The sequence below is a fragment of the Budorcas taxicolor genome, chromosome 6 (assembly GCF_023091745.1).
Source record: "Budorcas taxicolor isolate Tak-1 chromosome 6, Takin1.1, whole genome shotgun sequence".
NCBI lineage: Eukaryota > Metazoa > Chordata > Mammalia > Artiodactyla > Bovidae > Budorcas > Budorcas taxicolor.
In genome coordinates, this window is record NC_068915.1 from 56,023,916 (window position 1) to 56,048,893 (window position 24,978).

Genomic DNA, 24,978 nt, shown 5'->3' on the forward strand with positions numbered 1-24,978 from the left:
ATCTGAAGCATTACCTGGATCTCAACACACAATGATGTATCGCTCAATCCTTCCTCTTTAATTTCATGTTGTATGATAAAATTCTCTGTTTTAAAATCTGTGCTGACAGTGTTGTTTTCCTAAAATGTATAAAATGCCCTGCAGCATCCCTCTAAGTCCCCATCCCCACTGTGATGTCTCGGGGTTCTTTGGTGCTATTTGGAAACTGCAGTCTTAAGACTATTTTTGTTATTCTTGTACTATTAGCAATCATTTCTGTTCACATGGACTCTTAATGGGCACTGTATATAGTAGGAGCGAAAATAAAGATTAAACAAAGGATATGAAGTAGCTCATTATCTGAAATTCAAGTATCAATTAAGAAGTTTCAGAATTATATGCAACTCAACGTTTAAAATATTAACTGATAATTGTAGCAGCAGGTGACATATTGAAATTTGTGAAGAAAAAAAAATCTGTCCCGGTGTCTCTGAGGCATAGAGATAGGACCTTATAGTATATTAACTATATTTGTATGACACAATAAGAAAATCAGATGCATAGTAATGGAGTGAGAAGTAGTGATTGGAAAAGAAAGATAAAGACAAAAGACAAATTGTGAAGATTTAGGAATCTAAACTTCAACTAAGGTTATTTTTAGTAGAATTCAGCTTTATAGAAATTTATTCAAGGAAATATTGCATCCATGCAGGAAGCTGCCAACAATATATTCCTTAAGCAGTATTTACACTGATTTAAGTTTCTGTAATGATTCTTGCTCATAGTAAAATAAACAAACCTTAAGTTTGTTGACTTAAAATGTTATTCCCAAACACCCTGATTTTTCAGATGTCATTTCTCAAGCTACCATTTTATCCCTCCTATCCTCCCAAAAGCAGGGGACTACATGCCCTCACATAGAAAATGGGTTTGACTTTTGAAATTTCCCTTATCTAATCAATAGTCTGACATCAAAATGTTTTAAAATTCTTGTTTAAGTACTGGATGTATTTGAGGAGGTGATATATGATTATTTCTAATCCATTTAAGAAATTCTCCAGGGCTATTTATTCGAAATGTATCTTAATTACATTAAGAGAGACCAAACTGATTGTTTATGGGAATTCCATTTTGAAACCATTCTTAAGATATGGTGAAAGATTTACATTCACAAATAGAAGAAGGTTAACCACAGTACTTTAAATTAAAAAAAAAAAAAAACTTACTGAGGGTCATATTTGAAATATCTAGAAAAGTTCATGAATCCACCCACCTGTAAAGGTGTTCAATTATAGCTGCCAGCGTTGCTCGGTTCACCCCAGGAAGAGTACGTATAAATGCTCCATACTTTTTAATTCTTTCCTTGTCATCTTGGGTATCTAAAGGTTAAACACACACACGTGAAACTTTAGGTCTAACTCATCATCTATATTACAAATTTGCCTTTTGTCAGTATTTTAAAACAATATTCACAACTGTATTTCACTGACACAATCAAGTTTCAAAACAGAAAACACTCAAACTTCTCTAATTCTGGAAAAGTATTTGATATTTGCATAAACATTCCACAGCTATATGTCACAGCTCTTATATTTTGTAATTAAAAATACAGCACTTTTAAAACTCAGGTCTGTATTTTATCTTCAATGCTACATTTTACTGAACTTCGACTAAAAGGACTGTTTTCAAGTAGTAACAAATTAGCCTACAAATTGAAGAGATGAGCCAAAAGTATTTTAACTATAGCTATGGAAAGATCTCACTATTTGTTATTAGAAAATGACATGTCTGACCATTTTTCCCTGTTAGCATCATAAAAATCTTCCCTAAACTTTGAACCATCCCAGAACTATGAACTGTACATTAACCCCACAGATCCATGCAAAAGGCCTTTCACTAGCCCTGGAAACTTCAGTTCTTTGGAGAAGGTTGGGGGCGGTGGGCAGTAGAACAAGTCATAAGGTCCTGGTACCAGTGATACAGACTGAGAGGAAGACAGATAGATCCTCTGCTTCTGTCACGGTTAGAACTTATTCATGAATAGGAGGACAAGAAGGAACTACTCTCTTCCACTCTCCTACCCCTAAGAAGTCAAATACTTAAAAGCAACTGCACAGGAACCTCCAAAGTTCTAGAGTCTAGAGGTTGTGCAGTGGTGGTCTGGTCTAACCTATTCTTTCACAGGGGAAATGAGAGACCTCTCTTCAAATAAATAGCTTGTGCTGACTCTGTAACTCAAGGGGATTGCACTTATATATTCCCTCTCCATTCCCAACTACCTTTGGAAACAAGGCTTTTTCATTTTCTGCTTAGCCCTACACATTCTAGTCACAGAAAGCCAGAGGCACATTAATGATTCTTTGAAAGTACACAGTCACTTGTAAAGGACATTCGGATCCCTGTGGAGGTAAGAAATTCTGTGACACATTTTTGAAGTATGCTCCTGTTTAAAACAGGAACTGATAGCTCCTTTGTACTGATTTCACCTGCACACTAGATCTGTAAAAGTAAACATGGTCATATTGACTTAACTATGCTGATGGATGACTGTCTAAAAGCAAGAGGGGAAGACACCCCAGTAACATTCAAAGACTGTACTAGAAGTGAATTAAGAATTAGCTATCATTCTTGGTATAACCCCAATCTTTCCCCTCATGTCTTCCAGTTTCTAACTGTAGAGGTTAATTGTATTTAGTCAATTAAATGTAATTAATACTACACTACTATGCTTATAATAAGCACATGCTAGTATAGCCTGTTTTCACAAATCTTATAAGAATAAAACAGATGATATTTTCAAAATGAAGTTTGAGTAACTGAAAAGGAAACTGAAGATAGATTTTGGGTCATATAGAAAATACAACTATTCAACCAGTCACAGCCTTCAGACAATTTAATGAGCATTCTTAGAAGAAGAGGTCGTGTATATCATATAAACAGCTACTATGCAACCAACTGTAGGACATTCCTTGCCTTGGGCGTACAGGACCCAAGAGAGCTATCCAGTGAGGTCATCCAGTGAGTTATGGTTTACTTTTGTCAGATCCAACAAAGGGTACTTTCTGACAGGCCAGAGGGAGCTACAACAGATCTGAAAGCAAAGAACTTTGAACACTAGTAGTCGAAGGCTTCTCAAAGTAATTTCTCAGGGATTCACATCCAAACGGAAGGTGAACACACTCCTCTCTGACACATGCTATTTCTCAACTACATTCTCCTGTAGTTTAACAATGAAGACCTCTTTGTCATTAAATTTGACAACTTCAGCAAAAGCATATTTGTCATAGATTTTTGATGACTGATTTTACAATAAAGGCAAATTTTAAGTCTTTATAAAATAGAGGACTACAAATAATTACATGGTTATGAATTACAATAAAACCTTAAAACAAAAATGAGGGTAGCAGGGCAATTGTGCTTAAAAAGATGTATTATCTGATTCTATATTCCAAAAAATTATACAATCAACTCTTCTTGTGATTAGAATTAAAACTATTGATTTGAAAAACACAGGAAACAAGGAAAAGACTTCTGAATTAAGTAGTTACATTGTGGAAAGTTTTATTTTAATAACAATACTACTCTCTTCTTGCTGAGACAAAAAGGATCAATCTTGGGATTATTTTTCAACTACAGATGTTTTGTGGCATTTCAAAATTAATCCCTTCAAATATCATATTTATCTTTTAAATTAAGCAAATACTTTTCACAGAAGAAACTATTTCTCAATAGAAAAACATCATATAGTCAATTCAAAGGTCATTTTCCAAAAAAATTCTCAAACTAGGTCAAATGTACAAGAGAGAAATATATTAGTAAATTATGGTATAATTCAATGATACATTTTAAAAATTGGGGAAAAATGAAGATTCAAAATCATCACTTTGAAATCACTGATATATAGGGAATATTTTAGTTTATTAATAAAAGTTATATATAAATCATAGGTGTGGGACAAAGATTATGAAATAATGTGAAAAATGAAAATAGATCTATTAGAAATCTGGGATTAAAGGCAAAGTTTATATTTAAAAATATGCATTATCATGTTTCTAAAAAAGGAGTTATTTTGAATTAATAGAGGTAAATATAGGTTTTACTGAAATCAGTTTGACCCATTATCTGATTTAATAGGGCTTCCCAGGTGGCGCTAGTAGTAAAGAACCCACGGGCCAGTGCAGGAGACGTAACAGATATGGGTTTGATCCCTGGGTCGGGATGATCTCCTGGAGGAGGGCACGGCACCCCACTCCAGTATTCTTGCCTAGAAAATCCCCAAGGACAGAGGAGCCTGGTGGGCTATAGTCCATAGGGTCACAAAAAGTCTGACACAACTGAATTAATTTAACACACACGCAGCTGATTTAATAAACTGTTTTTCTAAGATCATTTCTTAAATAAGTTCTCTTAGAGTGTAGCAAAGATATTTTACTTCATTAGACAGAATCTGAAAAAAAATGGAGTAAAAAGGTCTTTTGTCATGTAACTCTAAAGAGGCAGAATGAATGAAAAAGGAAAGTCAAAGAGCTATATGTTAAAACCATGTAAAAGCAATGTTGTAATAAACCTTTCATTTTAATTTTAATGAGAAATTAATAGCCTACACGGACTTGACTATTAACATTTCCAAAGTTAAGGCAAAGTAAGCACTAAGAAATCTACCAAAAACTAAATATTATCATAAAAGACTTTAGCAATTACCACCATAAATTTCTTTCGAGGCACATATAACAGCTATTTTACAATTTCTGTTCTAAGCCATTATGTATACTGTTCCTTTCAATTAAATGTTCAGATTATCAGAGGTGATTTTTAAAATCTACTACCAAATGAGAAGGCAAGCCTTTATTCTGTAATTTATGTATTACCTAAGGCAGAGATCCAATACGGGTAGAGCTCCTTAGTGAGAAGTGCATCATCAATGTCGGAGAGAAAACTCTTCAGTACACCTGTCACATCTTCAAGTTGATGTTTTCCAGCCCTCAATTTAAAGCTTCTTGCATCCTTTTTGAAACTCTCCAGGAGTTCACTTACATGTAATGGATCACCATTCTTTTGATAGATATTTTTGTGTCCTAAACCTTTGTTAAAAAAAAAAAAAAAGATTATATGAAAAAAATCTCAGGTCAAAATCCATTTTACTATCTCAAAAAAGAACTAATTTCTGTGCTCGGATGATGTACAAGACAAAATCATCATCTAAGAGTTTATATAAACATGCATGAGAGTAAAAAAGCTCTCCCCCTTGAAAATTTTATATTGTAAAATGCAAACCTGATGAGCAAACTATTCCATCCTCAGCTTTTAGTAGGCCCTAGGCCAGTCCTTCCTCCAGTTCTTCACAGCATCTTTCTCAAGTGTTCTTTGACTACAAGTGCCCTTTGCTTAGTCTCTCAGAGTACAGATTTGCGCCCCCAAAAAGATTTCCTTTTCATTATAGGGGACTGGAATGCAAAAGTAGGAAGTCAAGAAACACCTGGAGTAACAGGCAAATTTGGCCTTGGAGTACAGAATGAAGCAAGGCAAAGGCTAATAGAGATTTGCCAAGAGAACACACTGGTCATAGCAAACACCCTCTTCCAAAACACAAGAGAAGACTCTACACATGGACATCACCAGATGGTCAACAACAAAATCAGATTGATTATATTCTTTGCAGCCAAAGATGGAGAAGCTCTATACAGTCAGCAGAAATAAGAGAGGGAGCAGACTATGGCTCGGATCATGAACTCCTTATTGCCAAATTCAGACTTAAATTGCAGAAAGTAGGGAAAACCACTAGACCATTCAGGTATGACCTAAATCAAATCCCTAATGATTATACAGTGGAAGTGAGAAATAGATTTAAGGGACTTGATCTGATAGAGTGCCTGATGAACTATGAACGGAGATTCGTGATATTGTACAGGACACAGGGATCAAGACCATCCCCATGGAAAAGAAATGCAAAAGAGCAAAATGGCTGTCTGGGGAGGCCTTACAAATAGCTGTGAAAAGAAGAGAAGTGAAAAGCAAAGGAGAAAAGGAAAGATATAAGCATCTGAATGCAAAGTTCCCAAGAATAGCAAGAAGAGATAAGAAAGCCTTCCTCAGTGATCAATGCAAAGAAACAGAGGAAAAAAACAAAATGGAAAAGATCTCTTCAAGAAAATTAGAGATACCAAGGGAATATTTCATGCAAAGATGGGCTGAATAAAGGACAGAAATGGCATAGACCTAACAGAAGCAGCAGATATTAAGAAGAGGTGCCAAGAATACACAGAAGAACTACACAAAAAAGATCCTCATGACCCAGATAATCACGATGGTGTGATCACCCACCTAGAACCAGACATCCTGGAATGTGAAGTCAAGTGGGCCATGGAAAGCATCACTATGAACAAAGCTAGTGGAGGTGATAGAATTCCAGTTGAGCTATTTCAAATCCTGAAAGATGATGCTGTGAAAGTGCTGTACTCAATATGCCAGCAAATTTGGAAAACTCAGCAGTGGCCACAGGACTGGAAAAGGTCAGTTTCATTCCAATCCCAAATAAAAGCAATGCCAAAGAATGCTCAAACTACCACACAATTGCATTCATCTCACATGCTAGCCAAGTAACGCTCAAAATTCTCCAAGCCAGGCTTCAGCAATACGTGAACCGTGGACTTCCAGATGTTCAAGCTGGTTTTAGAAAGGCAGAGGAACCAGACCAACCTAGATAGCATATTCAAAAGCAGAGACATGACTTTGCCAACAAAGATCTGTCTAGTCAAGGCTATGGTTTTTCCAGTAGTCATGTATGGATGTGAGAGTTGGACTGAGAAGAAAGCTGAGCGCCGAAGAATTGATGCTTTTGAACTGTGGTGTTGGAGAAGACCCTTGAGAGTCCCTTGGACTGCAAGGAGATCCAACCAGTCCATTCTAAAGGAGATCAGTCCTGGGTGTTCTTTGGAAGGAATAATGCTAAAGCTGAAACTCCAGTACTTTGGCCACCTCATGTGAAGAGCTGACTCATTGGAAAAGACTCTGATGCTGGGAGGGATTGGGGGCAGGAGGAGAAGTGGATGACAGAGGATGAGATGGCTGGATGGCATCACTGACTCGATGGACATGAGTTTGAGAAACTCTGGGAGCTGGTGATGGACAGGGAGGCCTGGTGTACTGCAATTCATGGGCTCGAAAAGAGTCGGACACAACTGAGCGTCTGAACTGACTGAATTCACTGACAAAAGTGAAGACTCTCTAGTATAAATTTCCTGAAGTCTCTACATTCATATGTGCATATTTAATTTTGTCTGTTCCACACCTTCTTCTAGATGGAAGAGCTGGGTCACAACTTTTTAGAATTACATATTGATCAAGTTTCCCACATAAAATAAGAGTAGCAGTGGTTAACTGAAGGAAGAGAAGTGATTGTGGTGATGATGATGATATGCAAACAAATATTTTTTAATCCTTTTTTGCCCCCTCCCTTCAGGCCTCTTGTTTTTCTTTCTTCCAAAACTAATCTGAGTTTTCTATATTTATTCTTTCTACCATCTTCCATCCCTGTTGATCCTTTAACCACTTACTCTTGCTTCGGGCCTAATTTCCACTCTGTTGGGACCATCTTCCTCAAGAATATGCTTTCTAGATGCTTTTCAATTTTTATGTAATAGGATCCCCTTGCAGTGTCTAATACTCCAGTGAATCCTGGTTTAAATTCTGTTAATCTCAAGGCTTTCATGATGTTATGATCGCATCTCTTTTGGCCCCTTCCTCTATGACTCCTCTTCTAGTCTTCTATTTATTCTGCTATTCAGTATTTACTGATGATTCCAGGAAACCATCCTCAATTCTCTTCTCTGTTTCCCTACAAAATTTTCTAGATGAATCCATCCATTTTCATCACTTCAACTAAGACATGTATATTTCTACTCAGCTTTTAATTTTGAAAATTTCAAATGCACATGTGCATTATATATCTAAATCTATATATAAATATATATATATTCTATATAAAATCTACATATAAATCTAAATATAAGCAGGGCTTCCCAAATACAAGCCACATAGACTATACTTATACATGTGAACAAATTAATTTTCCTGCCCCATCCACTACTTCACCTCCCAATCCCAACATGCCTTTTATCTTGTTCCTATACCTCAATATGTGGCACTGCCTTCTCCCCAGTCATTTATAAGCTAGAACTTCTCTTTCTCACATATCACATCAAAAGAATCAATAAAAATTTCAAAAAAACTGTCACATATAGTTTTCATCATGACTTCTCTCACAAAACTGTCCCCTTGCTCACTCTATCACCTGCACTATTATAATTTCAAGCACCCAATTCCTCATTATGTTATTGCACCTCTCTGTCCCTATTTCCACTGACCCTTCCAGTCTGTCTTGAAAATGATAATAGAATGATCTGAGATACAAGCCTGCTGGTGTTACCAAAATGCTTAAAAATATGGATATATAGCCCCCTATCACTGACTAGAGGGCAAGTTTTGGGGAAGATTAAAGGCAGGAGGAGAAGGGGACAACAAAGGATGAGATGGTTGGATGGCACCTCCAACTCAATGGACATGAGTTTGAGAAAGCTCCAGGAGACGGTGAAGGACAGGGAAGCCTGGCATGCTGCAATCCATGGGATCACAAAGAGTCGGACATGACTGAGCAACTGAACAACAACAGAGGGCAAGTCTAGGGATTTTATTATGATACATAAGACCCTGAGCTTCCCAGGTGGTGTTAGTGGTAAAGAACTGGCCTGCCAATGCAGGAGACATAAGAGATATGGGTTCAATCCATGGATTGGAATGATCCCCGGAGGAGAGCATAGCAACCCACTCCACTATCCTTGCCTGGAGAATCCCACTGACTGAGGAGCCTGGTGAGCTACTGTCCATAGGGTCGCAAAGAGTTGGAAACAATTGAAATGACTTAGCATGCACGCATACATATAAGACCCTATATGAATGTTCTAACCAGTTCTCCAGCTTCTTTTATTTTCCGCTCTTCTCACACTAAGTTCTGACCACATGTAGCTACTCAAAGTTCCCTGACTAGACAGCTTCCTTCATGACTCCACACCTGGCACACACTGTTTCTTCTGCCTGGAATCCCTACTCCTTCCTTCTCCTAACAAGCTCCCATTCTCTCTTAAAACACATGGCAGGTTCCATGCTTCAGCCATGAAACCCTCCATGACCACTTCTACACTAAGTGAATTTCAGCTCTAGGCCATGACACCTGGACCACCCCCTGAACCCCACTGCCACAGAACTTTATACACTTGAAATATAAATGCCCACTTATTCTGATCCACAATCTTTAAATTCCTAGAAGGCAAAGATCATGTCTTATTTTCTGTATACAGTAGTTACACAGTACCTCAAAGAACTGTTGATAGTAAATGACCACAAAAGAAGAATAAGCAAGTTCTACCAAAAAATTGATTAAGTTTCTGGGCTATCATGTTCCTAGTTGAGTGAATTTCTAACAACTGGTACAGGTAACTCGATGTGAATCTGAACACAATTTTGTTTACAAAAATTGAGTATATCCCCCCAAGAGCTAACTGCTGTAACTCATTAAAAAAATTAAAACTCTAAGAATTATACTGTGAATTTTGTCAGGTTCAGATTTTGACACCATGAGCACAAAAATTCGGCTTTTAGATTTTATACCAAAGATTAGGAAATTCGAAATAATTATGATCATATAGGCCCTGAGTCAATCACCTGCATCCTATAATCACTGGATGTTTTCTAAGTTCATATCAAATCTTCCCTTCTATCCATGCTGGTAATATTGAGGTGTTCACATGTTTTGCTCAAAAAAACAACAAGCTGGGAAAAACATGAAGAGTCTTTTATTGGCTTTATTACTTTAATATGGACGCTAATGTACCTTATGCTAGAGCTACAAGGTAATTATAATATATGAAATTTAGTTGAAAACAATCTAATACTTAATGATTTTAAATGCAAATAAACACCACAAAGAAACTTCTGATTTCCCTAGAGAAACATTAAATTGGATACATTGGGAGCAAGTCAAGCTATTTTAATCATCTGTCAACTTAAGAAAGACCTTATACCATTATGAAACTAACATGATGTGAAAATTCCCAATGAGGTTATGATCTTGCTAAAACATAAGATGTGTGTAATTTATTTATACCTGCACAATGCAAGTGCACCAATACACAATTACTAATAAATGAAGATGATAACCTTCCTCCCCCATTTTCAAACAAACAGATGATGACAGTTAATAAGAAAAATACAACCATACTATCTAGGAAATTCACAGAATAATCCCACATAATGTGATTACATACATATTTGTAACATGTATATAATTCAAATACAGATTAATATTCATTAATATTCAGACCTGAATATTAATCATAATTTTACTTGGATAACACATGAAATGAGTGAAATACTTAAAATGGCACTCTCCCTAGGAGAAAACAGATTAATATACACATATTCTAGACTTAATTTTTTCTTATTTTTTTTTCATAGCATTTGTTATTTCGGGCATTGTGTTCATATCATTTCACTGTTAGTTCTCATACTGGAAGGCAAAATTTATGGTTCTTTCACTCTTTACTATCACTGCTCAATTTCCAGTACTAAGCTCAGCAGCTGACATACTATAGACAATAAATAAGCAAAAAAAAACTCATAAAACAATGTTTTTCTACAGCTCTCTCACTGATTACACTTTCTTTTCAAATTAAAAATACCCAAAGATACATCTAAGACTAGGAGAACAATGAAAAGTTAACACAACTTCCAAAATATAAGATAAACCATTTTACTTTTTTTCTGCATGTACAATCTAAATCAATGCCTTTTATAGACAGAGTGAAAGAGAGAACATATTTTTATATTAAAAATATAGTTAAACAATTTATTTATCTTTTAGCATATTAAGGCAACATGTAACTGAAGAAATTTTAAGAATGAGCAGTAATTTGAAAATAAGTAAAAATAATAAAGACATACTTCATTTACTTTTTAGGCATGTATAAAATACTGCCACCGCATGTTAAAATGAGGCCTGATTCAAGTTGGTTTTAACCTGCAACTATTCATAAATATGTTGTTACGATTAAGTCAAACCAGCACAATTAATGACCATGTTTCTTAATATAAACATGTGACCAAAAACATGTTAAAGGGAATAAATACACAGACACTTTGCATGCCAGGCCTACAAAAACTAAAGTCTTTTAGACATTGTCCCATCATTTACTATTTTTAAAACACAGTCACGACTGCATTCCCCAAGACTTTACTGTAAAGTTATAACCTCTGAAAAGTACAACCTTTAATCATTTTTTAAATACACATTTTACAATATAGATTCTTCTAATATGCCATTTAAAATTTTTATGCATGTTAAGGAAGAAGGAATTTGTAAGGGCATGTGATATAATTTAAATGAACTTTACTGTGATAAGGAATGGCATTTAGGCTGAAGAGGGGCTACACTTTTAATTTTCATTGATGTACTTAAGATACAAAGGACTCTCATTCAGTCCAATGGAGGTATTATTTCAAAACTGTAAGAATGCTACTATGAGTTCTTGGGGTTGAATAAAAACTCTGATACTTACCATACTGTGTAACAAATGCTATACAGCTGTTCACGATAATGGGAACGTCATTTCTGCCGAGCTGCTGGTCTTGTAATGCATTCCCATCTGTACCCGCTGCTTTTTCAATTGCAGTATGCCAGACTGTGAAATCCAACTTGGTATGCCCATGGATGTATAATGTTCTGTAAAGTTTGAAAAGTATTTCAAATGATAATTTTTTTTTAAGCCTTACTTGTACAGAGAATATCCTTAAATCCATATAAATGTGATCTGATCTCATCCATCAGAAGAAAACCCCTCTGTCTACCACCAGCTTCCACTCACTTGATCCCTCTTTTGCTTTGGAGTCATACGTCTCTCTCCATAGAGGCCAGAAAATTCCCTGAACTTGTGGTCTTAATGTCCTTGCCTCTTTTTCATTTCCTCTTTCATTCTGTTTCTGAATAACTAAACTGAAACTCTTCTGGCCAGCATCACTTGTAACTTCTCATGGATATTTGGGGGTGTATTTTTTAAGATTTTAGAAGTGTTTGATAACTTTAGGACTGTTCTTCCTTTTAAAGGTTAAAAAAAAAAAAGAGAGAGAGAGAGGGAAAACAACCACCCAATTCAGCTTTGGTAGAACAGTTCTTCCTGGCTTTTCCTCCTACCTTTCTGGTCCCTCAGTTCTTTCCCAAACTCACTTTCTCTTTCTAAAAATGAACTTGTAACTTCAGTGCACTCACATGATCTCCAAAGACTCTCCAAAGGACATGTCATTCAGGCCAGTGGTTTCCATCCCCCATATATACATAAGCTAGTAAGTCTCACATCCCTATCTCTGGTTGAGAATTTACTCACAAATCAGATCTCCACATGATTGAAAAGCAAGAGCATAAAGAAGTTAACAGAATGGAAATCAATTCATGCACTCAAGTTTTAGGGCTGTATTCACTTCCTTTATGACCTTGGACAAGTTATCAACCTTCTTTGGTTGTCAGTTTTATCAAAGGCAAAAATGAGGATAATAATAGCACCCACTTTAGCACTCAGTAAATGTGGTATTAGTAACTAATAAACCATAATGCTAATTAATGTTAATTCCACAAGCATCTCAAATCTTTATCCCTTCTTATGTGGAGTTGGAGAAGACTCTTGAGAGTGCTTGGATTGCGAGGAGATCCAACCAGTCCGTCTTAAAGGAGATCAGTCCTGGGTGTTCATTGGAACGACTGATGTTGAAGCTGAAATTCTAATACTTTGGCTACCTCATGTGAAGAGTCGACTCATTTGAAAAGACCTTGGTGCTGGGAAAGATTGAGGGCAGGAGGAGAAGGAGACGACAGAGGATAAGATGGTTGGATGGCATCACCGACTCAATAGACATGGGTTTGGGTGGACTCCGAGAGTTAGTGATAGACAGGGAGGCCTGGCGTGCTGCGGTTCATGTAGTCGCAGAATAGGACACAGCTGAGTGACTGAACTGATACTGATACCAAACTGGTACTACAGTCTCCACTTATCCCACCAGGAATTTAGGATTCATTACTGTAGACTGATCCCCTCAATCGCCACCCCACTCCTGACATATGAACTCAGTCACAGAATTCTGTCACATCCAGTTCCCTGACATACTTGCTTTGCCTCCTCTTTATTTGAACACTGCCCTCCTTCAGGGCTTTCTATTGCTCCTTAAAGTCACTTAAGTCCCTCCAAACAAAATTCCTTTCCCAATCCTCCACCTTCTCAAGACTCACAGAATGATCTTTTTAAAATACAAAGCTAATGACATCACTTCCTGATAACTGTCTTTCCATGGCAGTTCTGGAGGTTTCAAGATTAAAAGGTCTTCAACATTTGTCCTGTATTATCCACTCCAACTGTGCCATTCCCAGGAGGAAGGGAGAAAGGAAGGGAAGAAGAAAGAAATTGACATGTTCTTCTCTTTGCAGGAAGTACTTCCTGCTCTCTGACTGCTTAGTCCAGCTCCTCCCCCATTGGTATATTCTAGGTAACCCTTTGTGACCCTCGATTCCTATCTGCCTCCATCCAATGCTTCTGGTGAAACAGGGCATTCTTCTTTAATCCTAAACAATCACTCCACCCTCCATCACATTAACTGTTGTGTCTGTGTGAATTTTTTAGCCACTTCACCACAAACTTAATACAAGCAAACAAAGAAAGCATTTCAGTCTATCAATAGCCTTTAGCATAGTGCCAGATATTTCAGTTCAGTTCAGTCTCAGTCGTGTCCAACTCTTTACGACCCCATGAATCGCAGCATGACAGGCCTCCCTGTCTATCACCAAGTCCTGGAATTTACTCAAACTCATGTCCATTGAGTTGATGATGCCATCTAGCCATCTCATCCTCCGTCGTCCCCTTCTCCTGCCCCCAGTCTCTCCAAGCATCAGGGTCTTTTCCAATGAGTCAACTGTTCACATGAGGTAGTCAAAGTAGTAAGAGTTTCAGCTTTAGTAACAGTCCTTCCAATGAACAGCCAGGACTGATCTCCTTTAGAACGGACTGGTTGGATCTCCTTGCAGTCCAAGGGACTCTCAAGAGTCTTCTCCAACACCACAGTTCAAAAGCATCAATTTTTTGGCGCTCAGCCTTCTTCACAGTCCAACTCTCACATCCATACATGACCACAGGGAAAACCTTAGCCTTGACTAGATGGACCTTTGCTGGCAAAGTAATGTCTCTGCTTTTGAATATGCTATCTAGGCTGGTCATAATTTTTCTTCCAAGGAGTAAGCGTCTTTTAATGTCATGTCTGCAATCACCAACTGCAGTGATTTTGGAGCCCCCAAAAATAAAGTCTGACACTGTTTCCACTGTTTCCCCATCTATTTCCCATGAATTGATGGGACCAGATGCCATGATCTTCATTTTCTGAATGCTGAGCTTTAAGCCAACTTTTTCACTCTCCTCTTTCACTTTCATCAAGAGGCTTTTTTAGTTCCTCTTCACTTTCTGCCATAAGGGTGGTGTCATCTGCATTTCTGAGGTTACTGATATTTCTCCCAGCAATCTTGATTCCAGCTTGTGCTTCTTCCAGCCCAGCGTTTCTCATGATGTACTCTGCATAGAAGTTAAATAAGCAGGGTGACAATATATAGCCTTGAAGTACTCCTTTTCCTATTTGGAACCCGTCTGTTGTTTCATGTCCAGTTCTAACTGTTGCTTCCTGACCTGCATACAGATTTCTCAAGAGGCAGGTATTTAGTGGATGCTTTATTTAGTAGATGCATTGTTTTAAAGTTTTATCACTAGAAAAAACTTTGATTTGAAACAACTTAATCATTGATGCATGTAAGTATAATTATACTAAAGTAAGAGGAAATGGCAACCCATTTCAGTATTCTCGCCTAGATAATCCCACGGACAGAGGAGCCTGGTGGGCTGCTTTTCATAGGGTTGCACAAGGCTGGACATGACTGAAGCAACTTAGCACGCATGCATACCAACATCCAACTATTTAATTTTGATTTCAAACTATGAAATGGCTACTTTGGATTCAATCTGAAGAGAAAAGAATGAACTGCATCAACAATCGGTCGTTATGGTTTTTCTTTTGAGGGGACTGAGAGAGGTAATCTTTTACATTCCTGGTAATTCATTGGCCCTAATTTAAGGAGAAAATAACATTCCCTCTTTCTTTCCTTTGGTTTCTTTTCTGGAAATGCTCCTCTATGAAGATAAAGCTACTAGCACCCCACTCCACTCACCTTAACACCTTCTGAACCTGCCATAACTACATCTTCACTGACACTGATGCCCATAATTTTCATCTCTTGCTTCCTAACATCTTTATTTATTGCTTTTATTTTCCACACCCATCACAGCAGCTCAGATCTCAAGGTTTTGTCATTTCCTTTTTGAAGAATTCTGACACCTGCTTTAATACTGACATGCTTTTTGCCTTTTCACTGATCTCATGTCATGTTTAAGTCAAAAGCATTCTACTGCTGGGTTTATTTGTTTAAATGAAATTATCTAACTTGGTAATTTCCCTGAGAAATCAAGCTCCCACATTATGTAGACTTAATCAAAATTACAGCTTGTTAAATTTAGGAGTTTAAAAAATATATTTTAACTCTTCTTGAGTCTCAGTTTTTTTATCTGATGATTAAGCTCTGAATAGGCGACAAAATCTTTGAAAAGGTGTGCTTATAAACAACGACCAATATTTGAGAAAGCAGTTAAAGAAACCCCAAAGGCAAGGGCCTGCCTACAATAGCAGTATAATTCTGCCATTAACTGTAAATGTTTCAAACTTCAAATTTTCTTTCTAGTCAGAAGACATGTTGTGATGACAAGTTTAACTGTCTGCTTGTGAACTAGTGAAGGGTAGAATCAGTAATGACAAGTTAACTCCCAAGTCCACTTGTCAAAGGCTAAATCCTAAGATACATCATCTTGTACACTAGATGTCTGACATTTAATAGCATCAGTTCAACATTCCTTTCTGATATTACCTAAACTCTGCACATTGAATAAAGCATCAAAAGATATTTTCAACACAAATGCTGACCAACTTTATTATTTCAAATGTTACTGAACAATGGTTTATCATTCCTATTTCAAAGAAATAGGAATTTACATCTTGAAAATCTGAAAAGTTATTCTGAAGAACTCTAATTATAGAGAAATACATTTTACTAACTGTTCATTCCCAAACCTAAATTTTAAAGCCATATTTTAAAAAATCCATATATCCTATAATGCATCAAGATAGTTCAATAAGACATAGAAACCAAGTCCCAAAACTAATAAAACAATTTTCTTAAAGCTGTAATATAATAGCCACAAAATATAGACTATCATTATTTGAGCCTAGTCTACTGACAAGACCCAAGATAAATGAATGACAGGATCTATAAATTTAGCTGTACAAAAAATGAAATCATCTTTATAAAGAACATTTTAAACACAACTAAAAAGCAAACAACATGTTTCAAAAACATAACTAAAAAAAGACAGTATCTTAGGCATCTATAAAAAATAAAAACACTGAGTCTTGTAGTATATGTTAGCATTTGTTGGCCAAAAAATACTTTATTTTGCTTTCATTTCTGTAAGATATTTTTTTTGGATAGAGTATTTTAAGCTAATAGTTTCTGGTTTGGTTATATTTTCCCCCCAACACATTAAAAGATTTTGCTATATTATCTCCTGGTTTGCACTGTTTCTGCCAATACATTCTCATCTTTGTCCCCTATTTTTAATGTTTCCCCCACCCCCACCCCACCAGTACTTTTATTTTTCTTCACATTGGTTTTCAAGAATTTGATTATGATATGTCTTGATGTGGTTTGTCTTTATCATGAATGTTATGTTGATCTTAATATATGTACATTTATAGTTTTTATGAAATTCAGAAATCTTTGGCCATATTTCTTCAAATATTATACATATATATATTACTCCATCTTTCTCTTCTCTCATTTTACAATTCTAACTATGTTTACATAAGAATGCTTAATATTGTCCCACAGGTCATTGAGGCTCTGCTAATTTTATTCAGCCTTTTCTCTCTGAGCTAAAGTTTTGATAATTTCTGTTGTCATGACTTCAAGTTTATTGACTTTGTGTTTTTTTAAACATAGTCTACTCTTGGATTTAGCTGATCTAGTGAGATTTTCTTTTCAGATAGTGTATTCTTCAGCCTTAGAAGTTCCATTTGGTTTCTTCTTTAGACCCATTTTTCTATGTTTATGTTTTCCTTTACATCTTTTAATATATTTAGTAATAATTCAAAATTACTGTGTATATTCTTTGCTAATTCCACTATCCTTCTCATTTCTAGGTCTGTTCTTATCATCTAATTTCCAGCTTTTTCATATCACCAGTATTTTCACTCTATGCTAGACATCATGAGTATTAAGTTCAGTGTCAGGGCTGTGCTATCTTCCTATAAAGGGTATTGACGTTTGTTTTGGCCCCTTTTGCCTATTTGACCCTGGGTAACTAAACTACTTGTGGAGAGGTCTGTTTTTAAGCTTAGCAAGGCATAAATGGCGCAGCCTTTACCTGTGGGCTGGTTTAGCCTTAATATTCTGGGATTACCTCCTGCTGTCTTTACAACTGCTCTGTGTGTTTAACGAAGTCTGTCTAACCTGGCTAGATAAAATTTGAACACACTCAAATAGTGTCTACACTCTGGGAATTGTTCAACTCACAGCACACCCTGAGAGTATTTTTGCCTGAAGTTTTAACCTGCAAATATGCAGGTTCATACTGAGCGAAGATGGAAGGGAACTCTATGAAGATTTCTGAAGCTCGTGCTCTGTACATTTTTCCCTCTGCTCTGAACTCTATCTTGCAAAGTTTAGCTAGTGCGGATTCTCCAAACTTCAAGCTCTACCTCCAACATAGCAAAACCGCCATATGCTGCTTGGATCCCCCCATTCCCTGTGCCAAGTACTGACAGGAAGCCAAGGTGATCTTAGGCCTTAAGTCACTTGTTTCCCTTCTCTCCATGGTCACTATCCTGGGAAGCCTATTGTTCCAAAGTCTGAGAATAGTTCGTTTGGTCCAAGTTTCTAGTAGTTTAAAGTGGGAGGGCATATTCCATGCCAGATATTTCTTCATGGGCAGAAATGGAAGTCCAGCACATTTTATTAAGTCATCACATCCATAAATCACCCTCATTTTCGTTTATAGAAAAACAGTATTTCTTTCCTCAGCAGATAAGGAACTGCTGCATAGAGATGAAATTTCAGCCAGAAACAGGCAAACAATTATTAAATCTGTAGATGCAGAGACTGTATCACAAGAATAATGGAGAAAGAAATATTAGCTTAAATAATTTGTTTCTTCTGAAGCCAACAGTTCAGTAAGAAGTGTCAAGGCACACTATTCCCTGAGAAGGCAAGCCTCCAGGTTTTCAATTTCATCTCTACACACCATTAGGCAATTACCTATAGGAATGTGAGAAATAGCCCTGTTTCAAGTCTGCGGGAAAAAAAAAAAAGGCTTCTGTACCCTCATAAAGAACCTGCAATCCTTTCCAAAACAAGACAAGTTATTATTTACATTTACTTGATAAAACTAATATGATATCAATCTATCTCTCCAGGCCCACTGTCCCTCTTGAGCTTCCTCCTCAAGAACTGAAGGTTAAGGCCAACCTGAAGTGAAGTTTTACCCCAACCCATCCTATTTCTCTGAAACTATTGTTTCCACCTCTTGGAATATCTTTGTGTTTCAACCCCTCATTTTTTTCCTCTTCTAATCCTACTTAGGATTCCAGAGCCAGTTATAATATACTTAAAAAATAAATATGATTATCTTGATCCCATTATCTAGAAGAGATCTTTTCATTCTGTGTTTTTTCACCCCATAGTGCATTTATATGTTCACAGGTTTATATCTAGTATACAGTAAGTGTCCTGAACTGGGGAATGAAATACATTTTTTGAAGGAAATAATAAATACTTCAAAATCCATCTTTTGTTAAATAGTCCCACATTTCCTTTATCATAATTCTCTTTAACAACAACAACAAAAAATCATCTTATACTGTAAGTTTGAATAGTTCCTTTTTTTGCAAAACCAGTGGTGGTGGTGAGAGAAGAGTCTATCTCGTTTGCCTTGGCAACATTCAGATTAAACCATCTCTACAAATTAAATGATCAGAAAGTTACAAAAGCAGTCAAGCTGATATTGTGGGCAATCGGCTACTGTTTAATTTGCAATTACATGCACAATTTAGAAACCACTTTAAGATAATTCACCCTAGACAGTACTGCTAACATATCAGCTGCTATAAAACACAATTCAAGTACAGGGGAAAAAAATCACATGTAATAAATTGATATGAAATAAGGATCTTCAACTTAGGAGTGTTCATCTCCCAAATTAAGAAAAGTAGGCTGTCCCATAATTCCGGAACATAGTGATAAAATGTTTATTCCCCAGTGTCAGCTCCTTTATGTCTGAAATTTGCAGTTAAAACTGAATTCAGTCAGGCTTGGGAGCCATCAAGTGAATCATACTTTACTATAGGCCAATAAATCAATCTTAAAAAAATTAAAATCAAACAACAAAATTAAAAAAAAAAACATACTAGGCTGTTCTGTTTCTGATAACACAGCTGAGTTATTCATACTGTGCTTATTACAACTAACAGCCTTTCAGTAAAAGCTTAATAATAGGTATCTTTGACAAATGAGCATGAAGCTACAGAATGTGAGATAGAGAACACAGTAACTTATTTATCAGAAAGAAATACACAGAGAATGTGGGCCAAGTGCAGAAATAGTGTTCAAATTTTATGAAAAGGATGTTGTAATCCATTGAACACTTCAGTCACAGTGGATATATAACCAACTGTCCAAACAAGTGCCTTCTGACCTCACTGGGGTACAGGACATTCACTGACTAACAATGGATATTCAAAAACATGATTTCTTTTCTTTTTTCCACACATAGAAACCCTAAGACCTGAAAGAAAAGCACAAAATCTAAGTTCCAATAACAGCATCAAACATCACGGTAGAAAGCCTTAAGTGTAATCAAGAAAGCTTTATTTTCCAAAATAATTTTTAAAGTATACAAGGAATACACATTAAAGCTATACCATCTGGAGTACCTTCTGCTTAGAGCTTTTCACAGCAAAAATGCTGTGTGGAAAATATTATTGCAATATTTTTCTGTCTAAAGACACTCATGCTAGGTATATAGGGGAAATTACCATGAAGATTAAAATATATATCTAAATAATGACTATATTCAGTGGATGGTTATCAATTCATGAACTTTTCTAGGTCACAGGGTTCGTTCTCTTGCCTTTAAGAAATATTAATATATTTTAACAGTTTAACCAAAGGTAGACAAGGAAGGAGCAAATATGTGAAATTAATTCATTAAGCTTATTTATGATTTGCCGTTCTGGTTCAAGCTGTTAAAATAAAGGTTAAAACTTATAGCTAGTTGGTTTCTCTTTCAATTATTCTTACTATCTTTATATGCTTGGTGAAAAACTAGAAGTTGTTTTATTTCTTAAAGCTACAGTTTTGTCTTTCATTGGCAAGTCTAACACAACCTACTGTACTTTATAGTCATTATTTCCCACGGGACTAACAAATTGAAACAGAGATGAAAAACAGGACAGTGCAATGAAATTCTCTTATTTTGAAATGGCATTAAAACAGCTCTTAAACAATCCCATCTAAAATTAACTGTCCTGGTTTGAGTACTGGAAGAAAAGAATCTATTTCCTCTTTTGGTATGTGATAAAACCACTCAAAGTCATCCAGGCCAAGAGCTCAGAAGTCATCCTTATTTCCTATTTCATAAAGCAATTGAAAACCAGCAGACTGATCGAAAACCACAAGATTGGACTTTCCCTCAATAGCCTACCACCAGATCTAGAAAGATCCCAATATCCAAAACCACCCATCAGTTCCTCTTTTCTTGCTGTTAGAACTGAGAGACCTATCCTGTTGTCTTCTTTCTTATACCTTCACTGCCCTCCCCCCACCTTTTTTAAAATATGTATCTCTGCCCCATCAAAATGTTTTTAATGGCACAAGTTCAAGTCATCTAAAACAAAACTGCAGATATATTCACTTCCTGGGACAAATTCCTTTCACTTCATTAATCCTATTAACTTCCAGACATCCCTGACAAACTGTTCTCCCCAGCTGGTTTATCTAATCTTATCCAGGTTTTGCTTTATCACTTCTGTTCTTCTCAAGAGTCACCAGACTGGATTCCCCATCACTGATCCAATGGAGTATCTATTGTCATCAGACAGCACCTGGTATTTCTGACTATTCCTTCCTTCTTGCACCACTCTTTCTGGGCTTAGTGACACATCCTCTCAGTTTCCTGCTTCACTCTCTGAATAAACTACCTTTATACCCTGGGGTAGCTAATCCCCCGGAAACTGCCCCCACTTCCAACATTCTGTGTATTCATCAAAGTCCCAACACATTAGCTCTTCCCTTCTCACTCTACAGACCTCCCTAAGTGATTTCACCTTCTTCATTCTATATGTGGGTAACTCCAATATTGATATCCCCATTAACTAATCATGAGCATCAGATCAACAAACATAACTCCCTCTAAGCAATTTCTCCTTAAATGTTTATAAGCACCTCATGTTCAACATGTCAAAAATCAAACTCATCATTTCCCAAGCTCTCTTCCAAACCTGTTCTTTTTCCATTTGTCTCAATTTATTTACATATGTGTATACATATCCACATATATGTACACACATGTGTGTACACCTGTGAAAAAACACATAGGTATATAAATATGAGATCCCGTTCTTCACCGTACGCAGTGCCCTGGATACCTGCATGGCTTTTTGTTCCATAACGGCTTATAACCCAGTGCACTCACCATCTTCCAGGTTGATTCTTTATTCCCACTTCTGACCTCTCTTCTTTCTGCTTCATCTTTAATTAGGTGGCCACTGGATTGATATATTTTTTCTAGTAAAATAACTTTTCAGGTTTTCTAATAAACTTTTTACTTTCTAATAAGATGCTGAAATTTAAATCCTAGTGACATATAATTTATCCAGGCTCCTAATATATTAGTTAACTTAATTTTTGAGAGTCATCTTGGTAAATTAATACCACTTGTTTTGAAAAGAAATTGTTACATTGTTAAGTTAAAAACTGCCCTTATCTTGATTTAAAATTGGATTATCCCCCTCAGCATCATATAGACCCTGGAAGGCTGTACAAAAGTGCTTAAAATAGTGCCTGGTACAGAGTAATTTGTATACATTGTCATCATTTTATTATTGCTATTATCTGAATCTTATTGATTTGGAGAAAACAGGGAAAGCAAGTAAAACCAAAATATAAGCATATGATAAACATAGTTGTTTTCCAATGGTCCTTTTGTACAGCAGCTATTCAAAAAAGAGGTTCAAGAAAAATAACTTGGTTTTATATTTATCCTGTATTTCTCCTACTCTCATCTTGACACATTCTCTGTTATTGCCTTTCATAAAAATGCTTTCAACATAACTAGTTGATAACACATGCAGATAAAAACAGTCTTCCCTGGTGGCTCAGCAGTAAAGAATCGCCTGCCAATGCAGGAGACACAGGTTTGATCCCTGGCTTGGGAAGATACCCTGGAGAAGGAAACAGCAACCCACTCCAGTATTCTTGCTGGGCAACCCTAGGGACAGCAAAGCCTGGCAGGCTATGGTTTGTGGGGATGCAAAGTCGGATACAACTGAGCGCACAGGCACACAGATAAAAACTTTATTCTCAAAAACTAAATGAAGCAGCTTTGACCATTATTTTGGAATCCTGCTAGTTTTAAACTATTCCATAAACCTTCTGGTTGCTGTTGCCCAGGGTAAAGTTCAAGATGTCAAAAGGTAACAAAACATTTAGTCCTCTGGCTTCCTTATCTTGCGTTCATGAGGCAGTACACTGCATGCGGTTAGCACTAAATAAAAATTCAGATTGAATAACACTAATCCACATTTGGCACATTTTAATTAAAATCTATGTGCCACTGGTCAAATCCTTTAAAGACTAAAACTGGTAGAAAAATACCTTGGGTACAGTAACATGATTTTTTAAAATTACATATATATATGTAATATATAAAATAAAATTTCACTAGCAAGCTTCTGGTTGCTAATTTGTTTAAGAACATAAGCTCTGTGAGCTCAAGCAACAAATCTGTATTTTTGACCGTTTTTTCTTGCCATGTAGGTAACAGGCAGCAGGCATTACATAAAGATTAATAGATGAAGCACAGGCTGGAATCAAGATTGCTGGGAGAAATATCAGTAACCTCAGATATGCAGATGACTAAAGAAGAAGAAAATGAAGAAGAACTAAAGAGCCTCTTGATGAAAGTGAAAGAGGAGAGTGACAAACTTGGCTTAAAACTCAACATTCTGAAAACTAAGATCATGGCATCTAGTCCCATCACTTTATGGCAAATAGATGGGGAAACAGTGGAAACAGTGACTGACTTTATTTTCAGGGGGCTCCAAGGGTTTTTCCAGTAGTCATGTATGGATGTGAGAGTTGGACTATAAAGAAAGCTGAGCACCCAAGAATTGATGCTGTTGAACTGTGGTGTTGGATAAGCCTCTTGAGAGTCCCTTGGACTGCAAGGAGATCCAACTAGTCCATCCTAAAGGAAATCAGTCCTGAATATTCACTGGAAGGACTGATGTTGAAGCTGAAATGCCAATATTTTGGCCACCTGATGTGAAGAACTGACTCACTGGAAAAGACACTGATGCTGGGAAGGATTGAAGGCGGGAGGAGAAGGGGATGACAGAGGATGAGATGTTTGGATGGCATCACCGACTCAATGGACATGAATTTGAGTTAACTCTAGGAGTTGGTGATGGACAGGGAGGCCTGGTGTGTTGCAGTCCATGGGGTCGCAAAGAGTTGGATACGACTGAGCGACTGAAGTGAAAAAGTGTATGTGTACTAGTCTTTCAATGCCACAACACTATCTACTCTCTTACTATTATTTCTGAACATGTATGGAACGTATTCTGAGAGAACAGTAAAACTATCATCTGGTAGCAAAATTAGAACCTAAAATATTATTAATCATTTTAAGTCCAGAAATAAAGAAGCAAAAACATAAAATCCTGACTATGTCTCTAAGTTAAAAACACATTCTGACATACGTATCTAATCAGCAATACGTTTGCTGTCTATAAAGTGGTTTGCATCTTCCTGTGAAGTTCAAGAAAAGACAGGTTCAGATAATGGCTCAGTCATTATCCTTGTCACTAGCATGGATGTTCACTGGAGGGAATGCTAATTGAGCTTTGCTTTTATATTTATCATTACATACACACACACACACACACACACACACACACACAAATACTATCTTGCACTCCTGAAGAGCTAAACATTCTAATTATGGGATTTGAAAGCAAATGATAAGATACAGAGAGAAAATAATTGGTTCAGGAGACTATGCCATCCTAGTTGTTGTCATCTGACTCTTGCTGCTCCTTCGCAGGACCTTTTGCTAGATCATTCCTCCTCTAAAACTGAAGGCCCTGGGACCACCTCCCTGTCTCTTTCCTACCTACAGTCCTCCTCTGGGTGAATCTGATCTGTTCCTTGGCTAAATAAGTAAGTCAAAACATATGCTGATGACTCTCAAATATTTATCTCTGGCTGTAACCTTTCCACTTAATTCCAGGCTTGTGTATCCACTTTGCTTTCAAATAGACATTTCCAAGTAATCATTTCCAAAACCAAATTCTTGATCTACTGCCCTAAATGTACTAATACCCTACCTCTACTCTCCATGTATATTTTATCTCAAAAAAGAGCACCATAATTCACGTAAAGGCTCAGGCCAAAAACTCTGGGATCATCTCTGACTGTCACAGTCAGTGAATTCATCAACAGATTCACTGACCTCTACCCACACAGTGTATCTTACCACTCAA

At 36.6% G+C, this 24,978-nt stretch overlaps 1 protein-coding gene across 1 annotated transcript in view; it reads right to left on the bottom strand.

The window, feature by feature from the left end:
- ARAP2 (ArfGAP with RhoGAP domain, ankyrin repeat and PH domain 2) overlaps positions 1–24,978 on the bottom strand; it is a 187,846-nt gene that overhangs the window by 73,420 nt on the left and 89,448 nt on the right. The window contains exons 20-22 of the mRNA XM_052642100.1: positions 11,589–11,752; positions 4,848–5,060; positions 1,253–1,358 (exon numbers count right to left, since the gene is read on the bottom strand). Of these exons, the coding sequence (XP_052498060.1) occupies positions 1,253–1,358; positions 4,848–5,060; positions 11,589–11,752 (483 nt within the window). The remainder of the gene's footprint in view (positions 1–1,252; positions 1,359–4,847; positions 5,061–11,588; positions 11,753–24,978) is intronic.